At 45.8% G+C, this 13579-nt stretch overlaps 1 protein-coding gene across 1 annotated transcript in view; it reads left to right on the top strand.

Annotated features, from left to right (window-relative positions):
* The window catches only part of lbr (lamin B receptor), a gene marked incomplete at both ends in the record, with an annotated part of 19266 nt that extends 6070 nt beyond the window's left edge, over positions 1–13196 (top strand). The window contains 8 exons of the mRNA XM_080524061.1: positions 4719–4773; positions 5742–5936; positions 7555–7658; positions 8004–8129; positions 8603–8771; positions 9161–9241; positions 9515–9637; positions 13036–13196. Of these exons, the coding sequence (XP_080380187.1) occupies positions 4719–4773; positions 5742–5936; positions 7555–7658; positions 8004–8129; positions 8603–8771; positions 9161–9241; positions 9515–9637; positions 13036–13196 (1014 nt within the window). The remainder of the gene's footprint in view (positions 1–4718; positions 4774–5741; positions 5937–7554; positions 7659–8003; positions 8130–8602; positions 8772–9160; positions 9242–9514; positions 9638–13035) is intronic.
* Positions 13197–13579: the final 383 nt, after the last annotated feature.

Here is a 13579-nt window from a genome sequence, read left to right as displayed (position 1 = left end):
TGTGTGTGTGTGTGTTTCTGTGAGTGTGTGTATGTGTGTGTTTCTATTTGTCGTGAGTGTGTTTATGTATGTGTGCAGGGATTAAAGTTCTCCGTCGCTACGACGGATTTCCGTCAATTTATTCCAAGTTGCGGCGGATTTATTCCAAGTTGTGACGGATTTTACCTGGTGTAATATGATTTGTAGAGGCATACAATCTATTTTGATGTTGGTATTAGTAGGGGTGTAACGATATATCGATTCATTGACTAACGATCTGATTACATCGACGCAATGTAAAAATATCGATCTATATCGTCATCTTATGCGCGCAGAGAGAAAGAGACTTGAAAAAGATACGAATGTTTTTCATTTTTGATGAGAGACAGTAAGTCTATCCCTTTTAATATATATTTTGGAACATCTCTCTGAACCAGGGACGTTAACATACTCGCGTTCGCAATGTGTGACTCGCATTCACCGTGTGTGTCTGTCTACTGGCTCGGTTCCACTTCTCGGCTCCTCCTCCTCTCGCGTTCGGCAATCTCCGGTGATCTTCGGAAAAATGTTCGGCTTGTGTGAGTGCGTCTAATGAGAGTGCGTCTAACGGGAGTCTAATGGGCGAATACATTGACCGTTTTGGACACCAAAGATATTTTTTAACATCTACTCTTCGAAGCGAATCCAGTCAGACCAATATCAGACCTGCTGGACGTGTGTGACACGTGTGTGGACGTGTGTGTGTGTGTGTGTGTGCGTGTGTGACTGGATGTCTCTCTGAACCTGTGTGTGTGTGTGTGTGTGTGTGTGTGTGTATGTTAATGAGCTGTATGTTAATTACCACTTATTACAATTGATAATTGTGTTAGATTGGCATATGATATCGCGTCATATCGATCATATCGTCATATCGATCTTGAATCGAATCGAATCTAAATCGTATCGTGACTGACATTGTGAAATCGTCAAACATTGTATCGTCATACAAACAAATCGATATAATATCGTATCGTGATGAAGCTGGTGATTTACACCCCTAGGTATTAGGTATATAAATTATATATAATAGCCTATATAGCCTACATATAGGCCTTTATTGGCTACAACTATGCGACAGTAACAGAGTGGGGTGCACTGACGCTGAACCCCTCATAGTGATAAGTAGGTGGACATGGCGCGTGGTGCTGAAATAGCCGACATGCGGTGTGTGGTTTGAAAAAAGTAACGCCAGCTCAGTAAATCATTCAAACTTAATGTTTACTTATAGGCTATGTGAATGTGACTGCACCACACATGTGAACAGTAACAAAGCAAATGCAGTTTAATTTTATGAAAAACATTGACAACAAAATCGTCGCAAAAAAAAAAAAAAAGCTGAATCCGCTTAGCCTATATGCTCCTGAAAAACATTTAATGACAGAGCAAACACGCTACATTACTAGGGATAATAATTACTAATAATTACAATGAGCCAATAGAAAAAATAATATTAGGCTATTTAAATCTCACTTAACGAGAAAACTGGCATCTCCCATCGGTCACTATTTGTTGGCTATCTGGTGATATGGACGTCTTTGAGTGTCTAGAAAAGCGCTATAAAACTAATGTATTATTATGATTTATTATTATTATGGACGTCACTTTAATCCGGCAGTTCTCAAGGTTTTTATGCACCAATTGATTCCTCTAGTCTAGTGCGTCTTTATCACATTCATTGACGAAAAGGACGACTCGCATGTATAGAAAGGGAACATTGTGAGCACGTAAAATGTGAGTCTCACAACAGCTTTGCATTGATGAAACCAGGTAGGATGAACGCATAGTTCGCTGTCCATTCCTCTTTAAATGCCCTGTTTTCACAGTCAACTTTCCTCTTTAGACCTTTGGAGAGTGACATTATGTTTCTCTTGCTAGCTAGAAGGTTAAATGTTTAGCTAACTTCACCCGGCACGCAAACAACCAATCCAATAATAGTGTGACCTTGTAAGTCTGGGAGGAGGGGGAATAATTATCAGAATAAAACTTTGTTAAATAATTATTTGAATACGTTAGGCTGCGCTACATCGTCAGTCCACACATTTATTATTCAAAACTATGGAAAAGGGTGAAACTACGTTTCAACGTTGTTGAGAATCACAACACAAACTCGCTAGTCAAGCCAAAATACTGCAGCGAAATGGATTGGACTGCTACCTAGTTAACTAGAACACTACTTTACATTGTTAGCAGGCTCACAAAACAAGCCGTGTTAGTTGACTAGCGATGTGTCGTTGATTTTCGACAACGCGGAAATGTATTCACATTTTTCGAAAGAAAAGTCAAAGCATTAGAACGTAGAACGGAAAATCGCACGCGCGCTTTGCGCACGGAAAGCCACCGGCCCCGATTTGGCCTGAACTTTGTTTTCAGTCAGGAGATTTTTTTTTGCTTTAATCCCTGTGTGTGTGTTTGTGTGTGTGTGTGTGTGTGTGTCTGTGTGTCTGTGTGTGTGTGTTGAGATCTTTACAGTGGAAACATACACTCACCGAACACTTTATTAGGAACACCTGTACACCATCTCATTCATTCAGGTGGTGTAATGGTGTGGGGAATGTTTTCTTGGCACACTTTGGACCCGTTAATACCAACCAATCATCTCTTGAATGGTACAGCCTATTTGAGTATTGTTACTGACCATGTGCATCCCTTCATGGCCACAATGTACCCATCTTCTAATGGCTACTTCCAGCATGATAATGCACCATGTCACAAAGTCGTCTCAAACTGGTTTCATGAACATGACAAAGAGTTCAGTGTTCTTCAGTGACCTTCCTCGTCACCGGATCTGAATACAATAGAACACCTTTGGGGCGTGGTAGAACGAGAGATTCACAGCTTGAAAGTGCACCTGATGCACTGATGCAATGGACCTGAATCTCAAAGGAATGTTTCCAACATGTGAGGCTGTTTTGAGAGCAAAGGAGTCTCTACCCAGTATTAGTATAGTGTTCCTAATAAAGGGAAGCCCTACCAGGTATTAGTATAGTGTTCCTAATAAAGGGAAGCCCTACCAGGTATTAGTATAGTGTTCCTAATAAAGGGAAGCCCTACCCAGTATTAGTATAGTGTTCCTAATAAAGGGAGGCCCTACCCAGTATTAGTATAGTGTTCCTAATAAAGGGAGGCCCTACCCAGTATTAGTATAGTGTTCCTAATAAAGGGAGGCCCTACCCAGTATTAGTATAGCGTTCCTAATAAAGTGTACAGTGAGTGTACGTTCCCAGGGTCTGAGAGGGAGTATTATAATATTTTTAGTGTGAGAGGAAAGTGGAAAATGCCTAACCCTGTACCAGAAGAGAACAGGCACATACAGTGGGGGAAATAAGTATTAAAAAAAATAAGAAATTCAACAAATTTCCATTGCAGCTCTTCAACATCTTTCCATGCACATAGCAAACATTTTCAATTTGTTTTAGCTGTGTAGTTTTAAAATGTCTGATCTATGTCTGGCCAATGTCTGGTCTAAATTTAATGTGAAAAGCTGCAATGGAAATATGTTTAATTAAAAATGTTTTCCCCCCACTGTGTATTGTATTCACGATCACTGACCCTTTCTCTGTCGTTAAACTGGGCTCCTCTTGTCCTCTCCTGGGGCGGGTTGCATAAAGATAGACCCAGTCTTAGCCTGAGATCTCTATATAGACTAATGTTCCTGTTGCATAAATGAGAGATCAACTCCCTTTTCTTCTACTGAAAACTTATTGGAGGAATATAATGTGGAGAAAAGTATACTACTTAGCCGTTTTAACCAGTGAAGTAGTTTACCGTGCTGGAGTTACAGTGTTAGCTAGCTACTAGCCCCATAACTGAAGACATAGCTTGAACTATGTGGCTAGCTAGCTACTTGACAAACAAAACCAAACTGCACCATAAACCATGGGCTTGCCAGCTACGAGTAATGTTAATCATAGCTAAATCATTGAATGAATGCAGTAGTTTTGCATTAAAGCGCTTTTCCAACTGACACTTAAGGCTGACTCGTTCCCATAGCAACACAGCTCTTAAGTCAAGCTAAGCCAAGGGGGGGAAGGTGGCTAACTTTCTAACCTCAAAATAAGTCAATCTTAATTGTTATGCAACAGGTAGCCTTAATTAGACTGGTCTAACCTGAGAATATAAAACTAGTCTAAGGCTTAGACCAGTGTTAATCTATGTTTATGCAACTGGCCCCTGTTCTCCACTCATCCTCCACTCAAAAACCCATTAGAGGAGAGAACGGGGAGATCTTCTCCGCCAATGTTTTTTTGAGAAGGACGCGAGAGGAGGATGGAGGACGAGAGTTATGGAGTTTCTAACTGTTGAGAAAGGGCCTTGTATGTCCCTGATTCACCCAACAGTCTCTCCTCCGATGAAAGGTCATAAGGTCACACATGGTCCTCTGTGGCTCAGTTGATAGAGCATGGCGCTAACAACGCTTAGATTGTGGGTTCAATCATATATACTGAAAAATGTATGCAGTCACAATGACAGATTACAGGGACGGTCACCCTAGAGTTACTTAGGGCTAAGTGCCTTACTCAAGGGCACACTAGTGGTGGTGTTCCCCAGGTGGGATATGAAAAATGCACTTATCCAACTCGCTATCCCCTAGGCCACCACTATCCCCAATGTAAGTTGCTTTGGATAAAAGTGTCAACTAATTAAATATATATATATATATATTTATTTGTTTATATATTACGTGTCTGTTTGGTCCCCAGGTTGTGGAAGGACTGCCCCTGAAGACTGGGGACAGGCTGAAGTACAGGATCAATGGTGAGTCCTTGGGCAGGGCCGCGTCACATGGTCGTGTTGCTTTCCACTAGCGTGACAATGCTAGTCGTAGGACTTGGCTGTAGTACACATACTGTACAGGTGTGAGGGTCAGGCTGGACATGGCTTCCATTACAATGTTACTGTCCTGTTGACTGAAGAGGGGCCGCCCAGTAGTCCAACTTGTAAAGTATTTGGAAGAAAAAAACAACAAAAAACAGTTTCTCTACTGTAAATACAAATCTTAATTCTTCCTTCTTCTAGCATTGTGACTGCCACTGGCCCCTGGCCCTAGCATAGATTATTTTTTCTTATGATGACTGCTGGATAGATGATTCCCTTACTTCGACAAAAGTAGTTGTTGTAAGTCGCTTTGGATAAAGGCGTCTGCTAAATGCCAAAAATGTAAATGTGATGTTTAAAATTAAAAAATAAATAAAAATAGAAATGAGTACTTGGTGTTGAGGACAGGGACAGACTTTATTTCTGTTAACGAACTCCACTGAACTGCATGTCCTGTTTCACTTCAGATGAATACACTTGTTGTGAGTTGGTCTGGACGAGAGGGTCTACTGAATGACTTCCCTCATATAGTGCCGGGCGGTGAATAAATTAAAACCCAAATGGTCAACATTCTAGAATGCCGAGGGTGACTTTGGCTGCGTTCGTAAATTCGCTCAGGAAATCTGATCAGCACTCATGGAATGCCTCTTGTCCAGTCAAATGACTTGGTCCCTTTATCTCTCAGAGCGAATTTATGAACGCAACCTTTATTCACCAAAAATGCTTAATTGTTGTAGCCAATCCCAATTGTTGTTGCTAGGTAAACACCGCATAAAACACTTGGCACTCTAGGTGGTGAATGTTCTGAAATTCTCTGGCAGTTAAACGTTATCCTTCTCTCTCTGTCCTCTCTCTCTCTATCTCTCTCTCTCTCTCTCTCCCCCTCCCTCCCTCCCTCCCTCCTCTAGGCTTCTATGCGTTTGTCCTGAGTGCGATTGCGGTGGGTGGAGCCGTGCACCAGGAAGTGGACCTCACCTACATCCACAGCCACTTCCTCCAGCTGGCGGCATCGGCCATGGCGTTCTCTGTGCTGCTCAGCGTCTACCTGTACGCACGCTCCTGCTGGGCCGCCCCCCACCAGCTGGCCCCCGGGGGGAACTCTGGTGAGACGGGAGGGTGTGTGTGTGTGTGTGTGTGTGTGTCTGTGTGTGTCTGTGTGTGTCTGTGTGTCTGTGTATGTATCTGTGTGTGTGTGTGTGTGTGTGTGTGCGCGCCTGGATGAATGTTTGTGTTACTTGCATATCGTGTGTGTGTGTGTGGCGACTATCAGTGGCGGCTGGCCAATAGATGGCGCTAGGGCGCCGCCCCCACCTTCCAACGCAGCCCCACTTCTTGTAAAAGATTTAAAAAATAAACATTGTTTATTCATAAAATGCGGCTGATATTCTGTCGGCGCCAATCAGCATTCATTAAAAATCCTCCAATACAATAAACATTTTATCTGTGTGTGTGTAAAATTCACTGTGAAAATACATAGGGGAGGAGTCGGGGCGCCGGCCCAATGGCAGGCTATGGCAGGCCAAATACTTTTGGCTTACACGTGAGCTGTAGCAGCACTCCAATTGGCTGTCTCCTATTTCTCGGTCGGGGCGCAAAAAATGCGCCCCGAGCATGCGCAGATTATAGGCTTACCTAGGCTGCAGCCTAGGGCCACTACCACTAGGGGTAGTCCAAAAAAATTTGTGGTTAAGTCTGACGTCAAACGTGACGTTTTGCAATTTCCGGTTCCAAACCAGAAATTCTCCGCACCAGAATACCAGTGTACTACAGCGGTAGAATGACAGTTTAATCGTTTTTTAAACTCGGATCTATTCATACAACAAGGGACACAGCACTTTGCGGTTTTCCCCATATTGTCAGGGTATTTGAGCCTCGGAAAAGCGCTATATAAATATAATTAATTATTATTATTATTGAGGCATTTCGAAGAGAGCGCCTCAGCCAACTTTGGACCCGGAAACACGTCGCGACTTAACAACAGAGAGACAGACAACAGGACAGCAACAGAGAGACAGGCAACAGAGAGACAGACAACAGGACAGCAACAGGGAGACAGACAACAGGACAGCAACAGAGAGACAGACAACAGGAGAGGAGAGCAATAGAGACAGAACTGAGGTGAGGTGAGCAACAGAGATAGTTCAGGATGATAACAAACAGTTCAGTATGACAGAGACAACTGTATGATTATAGATTTTACATGTTCAAGGAAATATTGTATGATAATAGAAAGGTACACTTTAATTTAATTAAAGAAGTAACAAAGAACACATTTATTATCACAATTGCATTGTGTTCCATGTCTTTCTCCATTGAATAAATAATGCCTAGTTGAATGGCTAAACAAGACAACTGTCTGGACAGTACTGCTAGAATTATTCACCTTACCTTATAAGTCCATTCTGTTAACATTAGGTCTACTCTGCTAACAAAGACTATTCCAGTTGATTTGTCAGTTGTGCATTATATTTTTGTTGTGTTTGCAGTTTGCCCTTTAATAAGTTATATATAAAAATTATTAAGTTATATATATGCTAAAATCATGCTAAAATCGACTGTAAATCCAGATTTTAAAGTTGATATTCTTCCCCGTGGAGCATGCCCCCATAACCTGTGCCCCACCCAAAATGTTTATCACCAGCCGCCACTGGCGACTATATGCCAGCACTACAATCAAGAGGATGTGTAACAGACTGTTCCCTCTCTCTCTCACCTCCACAGGTAACGTCCTCTATGACTTCTTCATCGGTCATGAACTCAACCCCCGCATCAAGAGCTTCGACCTCAAATACTTCTGTGAGCTGCGGCCAGGTCTGATTGGTTGGGTAAGTGTTGTCTATGCACTGATGCACATCCTTCTTCTTCTTTTTCTTCTTCTTCTTCTGTCATTACATGCCAACATAGCACCCTCTGGTGGTTGAATCCAATCACTACCATGGAACTATACATAATTATTCATGGTTTGTATTCAAACGAATAGAGGTGATTAACCTGTGTGTGTGTGTGTGTGTGTGTGTAATCTAATTAATTATTCATGGTTTGTACGAGTCTGGCTGTTAAAGGATAGGTGATTAACCTAGGTGTGCCTGTGTGTGTGTGTGTGTGTGTGTGTGTGTGTGTGTGTGTCTGTGTGTGTGTGTGTGTGTGTGTGTGTGTGTGTGTGTGTACAGGTTGTGATCAACTTTGCGATGGCTCTGGCAGAGATGCAGAAGCAGGGTTTGGAGGCGCCCTCCCCTGCCATGATCCTGGTCAACTGTTTCCAGCTCCTCTACGTCCTCGACGCCCTCTGGAACGAGGTGACACACACACACACCATCCATTTTGTCTCCTCCATGTCCCCATTCACTTCATAGAATATATGTATGTAAACAGGTTTTGGAACTGGATATGAAACATATATTTTTTTATTATTAGAGTTGATATATCCTATATATATAAATAGACTAAATAGACTGATGTATGCCATTTAGCTGATGTTCCAAGGAGACTTGCATTGCAGCGAGTGCATCAATTTTTCAGTATCTATGGTCCCAGCGGGAATTGACCCCACAACCCAAGCGACAGAGGATCACCTCCCTTTTGTCTAGCCTCCCTATCTTATCACATAATATATGTGGTGAATATCCTTTTAAGAAACATACTTTAAAATGAGTTAGTTCTCTCTCTGTTTCTCATCTCTCTGCCCCTTCATGCCATTGATGATCATGATGTCATCTGACGGTTGTTGTTGTTGTTTATATTTGTTGTTGTTGTTGTTTGTTTTTCCCAGGAGGCCATCCTGACCACCATGGACATCGTCCACGACGGGTTTGGCTTCATGCTGGCGTTTGGAGACCTGGTGTGGGTGCCCTTCACCTACAGCCTGCAGGCCTTCTACCTGGTCAGCCACCCCAACCCCCTGTCCCCGCCCTGGATCGCTGCCATCATCGCTGTTAATGGTGAGGCATCGGAACACACACACACACACACACACACACACACACACACACACACACACACACACACACAGTGAGAGCTGTCCCTGTCCTTGATTTCTGGCATCATCACTGTCAATGGTCAGTCAATATAACACACAACACTGCAAGCTGTCTCTGGAACCATCAGGTCAATGTCACTTATTAGGGTTGGTTTGGTTTAATAATTAAATCAAAATCCTGGACAAAAAAGCATCTGTGTCCTTAATCCAGGTTGTGTAAACCGCCCCTTCTGCCTGTTACAAGGCAGTCATACATACTGTACATCAGTGATATGTTGTGTGTGTGAGTTGACTGGATATGACAAAGATTTGTGTTCATGCTTTTTTGTCTATTCTTTTTCCCCCCCCCAGCTCTTGGATACTGCATCTTCCGGAAAGCAAACTCCCAGAAAAACGCCTTCAGGAGAAATCCTTCCGACCCCAAACTATCCCGTAAGTCCCAGCACTTTCTGAAACAGCTGTCTTGTGGTTCTATGTTCATGTTGAATAGTTCATGTCTAGTTTCTCAACCTGTCCACCACAGCTGTGTTGATACAGTGTTAGGATTAGGCTTAGGCCACGCTTTAAGGGCTTAAGGGCCATGTTCATGGACATGTTCAATTGAACAGTGTGTTGATGGTTAGCCGTGTGTTTGTGTGTGTGTGTGTGTGTGTGTGTGTATATATGTGTGTGTGTGTGTGTCCTTCCCTGTCCCCCCCCCCCCAGATTTGAAGACCATCCCCACGGCAACAGGGAAGAGTCTCCTGGTGTCTGGTCTGTGGGGTGTCGTGCGTCACCCCAACTACCTGGGTGACATCATCATGGCCCTGGCCTGGTCCCTCCCCTGTGGTGAGTCCCCGTCCAATGGTGTCACACGGTTGTCGTCGTGGCGACCACCACATTCCTTTAGATGTGTTTGTTAGAGTTCCAGTTATTACCCGTTCCGTGAATTCCCTTGTATCCTAAGGGACACCTCAGTGCAGAAGGCAGGGATAAGTGGATTCTCAGGATGCCTGGAACACACAAATGTCATCTGGCACCAGATACAAACGGCCAAGAAGGAGAAGAAAGACCTGCATGTGGTTTTCTTAGATCTTGCCAATGCCTTCGGGTCAGTGCCTCATGAGATTTTGTGGACAGCGTTCAACTTCTTCCAAGTCCCAGAGGGCATCACAAGGCTGGTCAAAGCCTACTTCCAGGACCTCCAGTTCTGTGTTACAGCACAAGCCAGTACAACTGCTTGGCAGCACCTCGAGATAGGCATAATGGCGGGCTGCACCATCTCTCCACTGGCTTTTACCATGGCAATGGAGCTCATTATTCGAGCATCCCGATGGGTTGTTGGAGGGGAACGGCTGAAAAGCGGGCTGCGTCTTCCACCAATCAGGGCGTACATGGATGACATGACGATAATAACAACAACAAACGCATGCACCAAACGCCTGCTGGATAAACTCCAGGGAAACATCAAATGGGCACGAATGGAGATTAAACCCAGTAAGTCCCGCAGTATCTCCATTGTCAAAGGCAAGCTCGCCAATGAGAGGTTCCACGTAAACAACGAGCCAATACCAACAGTTCTGGAGAAGCCCATCAAAAGCCTTGGCCGCTGGTATAGCGCAGAACTCAAAGACTCGAAGCAGGTGGAACAACTCAAGCAGGATACAATCAGTGGCCTCAAGCAGATCAACAACACTGCTCTCCCTGGGAAGCTGAAACTGTGGTGCTTTCAGTTTGGACTGCTGCCCCGTCTCATGTGGCCAATTTCCATCTACGAGGTCACACTATCCCATGCCAACCGGCTGGAGAGACTGGTGAATGCACAAGTGAGGAAGTGGCTTGGACTGCCGAGAGGCCTTAGCAGCATAGGCCTGTATGGCAACGGAGCCCTCTCCCTACCAATCTCAAGCCTGGTGGAGGAGTACAAATGTGCCAAATCAAGGCTGGAAATGACTCTCACAGAATCCCGGGATCCATTCGTCAGAGGTGCTGCTCCAATCCTAGCAACGGGGAGGAAATGGAAGCCATCTGCAGCAGTTGCGGTGGCAAAGACCGCCCTCAGGCACCGGGATATAGTGGGGCATGTCCAACATGGCAGAGGGGGCCTTGGCTTGGAAACAACAACACCCACATGGCAAAAGGCTACTCCAACCGAACGGCGGAAGATGGTGGTTGAGGAGGTGCGCCACCAGGAGGAAGCAGCCAGGTGCGCCAAGGCAGTCTCCCAAGCCCAGCAAGGCCGCTGGATGAAGTGGGAGAGCGTGGAGAGGAGGAAAATCACGTGGAACGAGCTGTGGAGCATGGAGTCTAATAGGCTAAGTTTCATCATCAGAGCCACATATGATGTCCTGCCCTCTCCTACCAACCTACATCTCTGGTATGGAGAGGACCCAGCCTGTCTCCAGTGTGCAGCCCCAGCAACCCTCAAACACATCTTGGTGGGTTGCAAGACCAGTCTAACTCAAGGAAGATACACCTGGCGCCACAACCAAGTGCTAAAGTGCTTGGCTGCCGAACTTGAGCACAAGAGGGTAACCACCAACGCCATGCCTCTAAATGCCCAGACTACCTTTCCACAGAAAACAACCTTCATCCGGGAAGGGGAGAAACAGCGGACCAAGCCATCACCTCCAGACTCAGGCCCACTGAACGCAGCCCGGGATTGGGAAATGCGGGTAGACCTCAGCCAGAGGCTCACCTTCCCACCCGAAATTGCAGCGACCAACCTGCGCCCAGACCTAGTCCTCTGGTCCAAGTCCTGCCGGCGTGTCTTCATCGTAGAACTGACGGTCCCATGGGAGGAGGCCATCGATGAGGCATTCGAACGGAAGAGGCTGCGGTATGCCAACTTAGCAGTCGAAGCAGAGGGGCGGGGCTGGAACGTGAAGGTTTGGCCAGTGGAGGTGGGCTGCAGAGGCTTTGTAGCCAGCTCCACCACAAGGCTCCTGAGGGCAGTAGGGATCAGAGGACAGGCCCAACGGAAGGCAATCAGAGAACTGTCCACTGCAGCAGAACGGAGCAGTCACTGGCTGTGGCTGAAACATAGGGACCCAACATGGGCTCCCAAATGACCACGTGGTGCCACCGTGCGACACACACCCAGGCCTGATCAGCCTGTGGTGGGCCAACCTCGGCAGAGGGTGTCTTGTGATAACTGGCCGAAACACCCAATGAGGTCGGGGACCACAACTGAAGATGTGTCGTACTGGTGGCACCAGGTGATCATTGCCAAATTCCACTCCACCCAAGAGGACATCTCCAACTCCACTCAATTGTTGTGCTGAATATTTAGGGATTTTAACAACCAGTCCTATTAAGAATCCGCAAGCGTCAACCTCAGCAGCGTGCGTGCGTTTCATTTCAGCGGCCATGTCAACGGGTTAGAGCAGCCACACAGCCCCGTGTCTCTCGGACTCTCGCCTATTGTTTTCCGTGTGCCGCAGCAACCTGGCAGCAGCAGCTCCGCAGGTTATAGCCGCAGAAGACACGCTGCCAGTAGGGAAGCTGCAACAGTGAGAGCCGCAGCAGTTCCGCCACGCACACGCACTGCTGAGGTTGACGCTCGCGGTGTAAACTTGGCCTGACAGGTGTTTTTGTATCGTCCACCATGTTGCCAGTTCTTACAGCATGCCTTTGTCGGCACCAGGGGAGGCCGGTGGAGGGTGAAATCGGAGGACGCGCTCATTGTAATTAGTGGAATGGGATCAGGAATCGTATCGTCATTGCAAAGCATGGAATGGAATAAAGAATGGTATCAAACACATGCTTGATTCTGTTTCTGATTCCGTTCCATGCATTACAAGGAGCCCGTCCTCCGATTTCTACCTCCACCTTTCTACCTCCACTCCCTGGTGTACAGTGTCGAGGCTGTGACAAACTCTAGTGTAACGTAACTCCTCCTCTTCCTGTAGGATGCTCCCTCACCTTGCCTTCGGTGGTCTAGACTCGTTCTGGTAGCTGTATTACGTAGTGACTAACTCTTCTCTCCCTCTTTCTCCCACTCTCTCTCCGTCTCTCTCCCCCCTCTCTCTACCCTCCCTCTCCCCCTCCCTCCCTCCCTCTCTATCTTGCTCTCCCTCCCTCTCTCCTTCTCTCTCTCTTTGTCTTTCTCTACCCCTCCCTCTCCCCCTCCCTCCCTCTCTTTCTCTCTTTCCCTCCCTCTCCTTCTCTCTACCCCTCCCTCCCTCCCCCTCTCTCTACCGCTCCCTCCCTCTCTCTCCCCCTCCCTCCCTTGCCCTCTCTGTCAGGTTTCTCCCACATCCTGCCCTACTTTTATGTTATCTACTTCACGTGTCTGCTGATCCACCGCGAGGTGCGGGACGAGAGCCAGTGTCGGAGGAAGTACGGCTCGGCGTGGGAAGACTACTGCCGGGAAGTCCGCTACCGCATCTTCCCCGGCGTCTACTGAGACTTGACCCCCAACCGACCGACCCTAACCCTAACCCTAAAAAAACAAAACAAAAAACGAGTGTCAGAATCTGGGAAAGTCTCAACCGATCCTTTGATGTATATTTTTGTACATAAACATTTTTTTTGTACTCAAAGATACCTGTTGTACACATACCATAACAGTGCATAAGTGATCTCTTTCAAAAGGTTTTTGCTCCCATATTCAACGTATTACAATCTTCTGCTTGGCTTTAATAATTTTTTGAAGTATTTTGTAAGTATACCTTCTAAGTATATCTACTTGTGTATATTGTGAATGGCATTTAAAAGATTTTTTCTATCTTGTACAGTTGAAATAGGACTTATGTCCCAGCTCAGGACCAGGACATTGTTATGGAGAAT

This window comes from Nansenia antarctica, assembly GCF_963989245.1.
Source record: "Nansenia antarctica genome assembly, chromosome: 1".
NCBI classification, from domain to species: domain Eukaryota; kingdom Metazoa; phylum Chordata; class Actinopteri; order Argentiniformes; family Microstomatidae; genus Nansenia; species Nansenia antarctica.
Note: the sequence above shows the minus strand (reverse complement) of the source record. Positions and strands in the feature narration are given on the sequence as shown.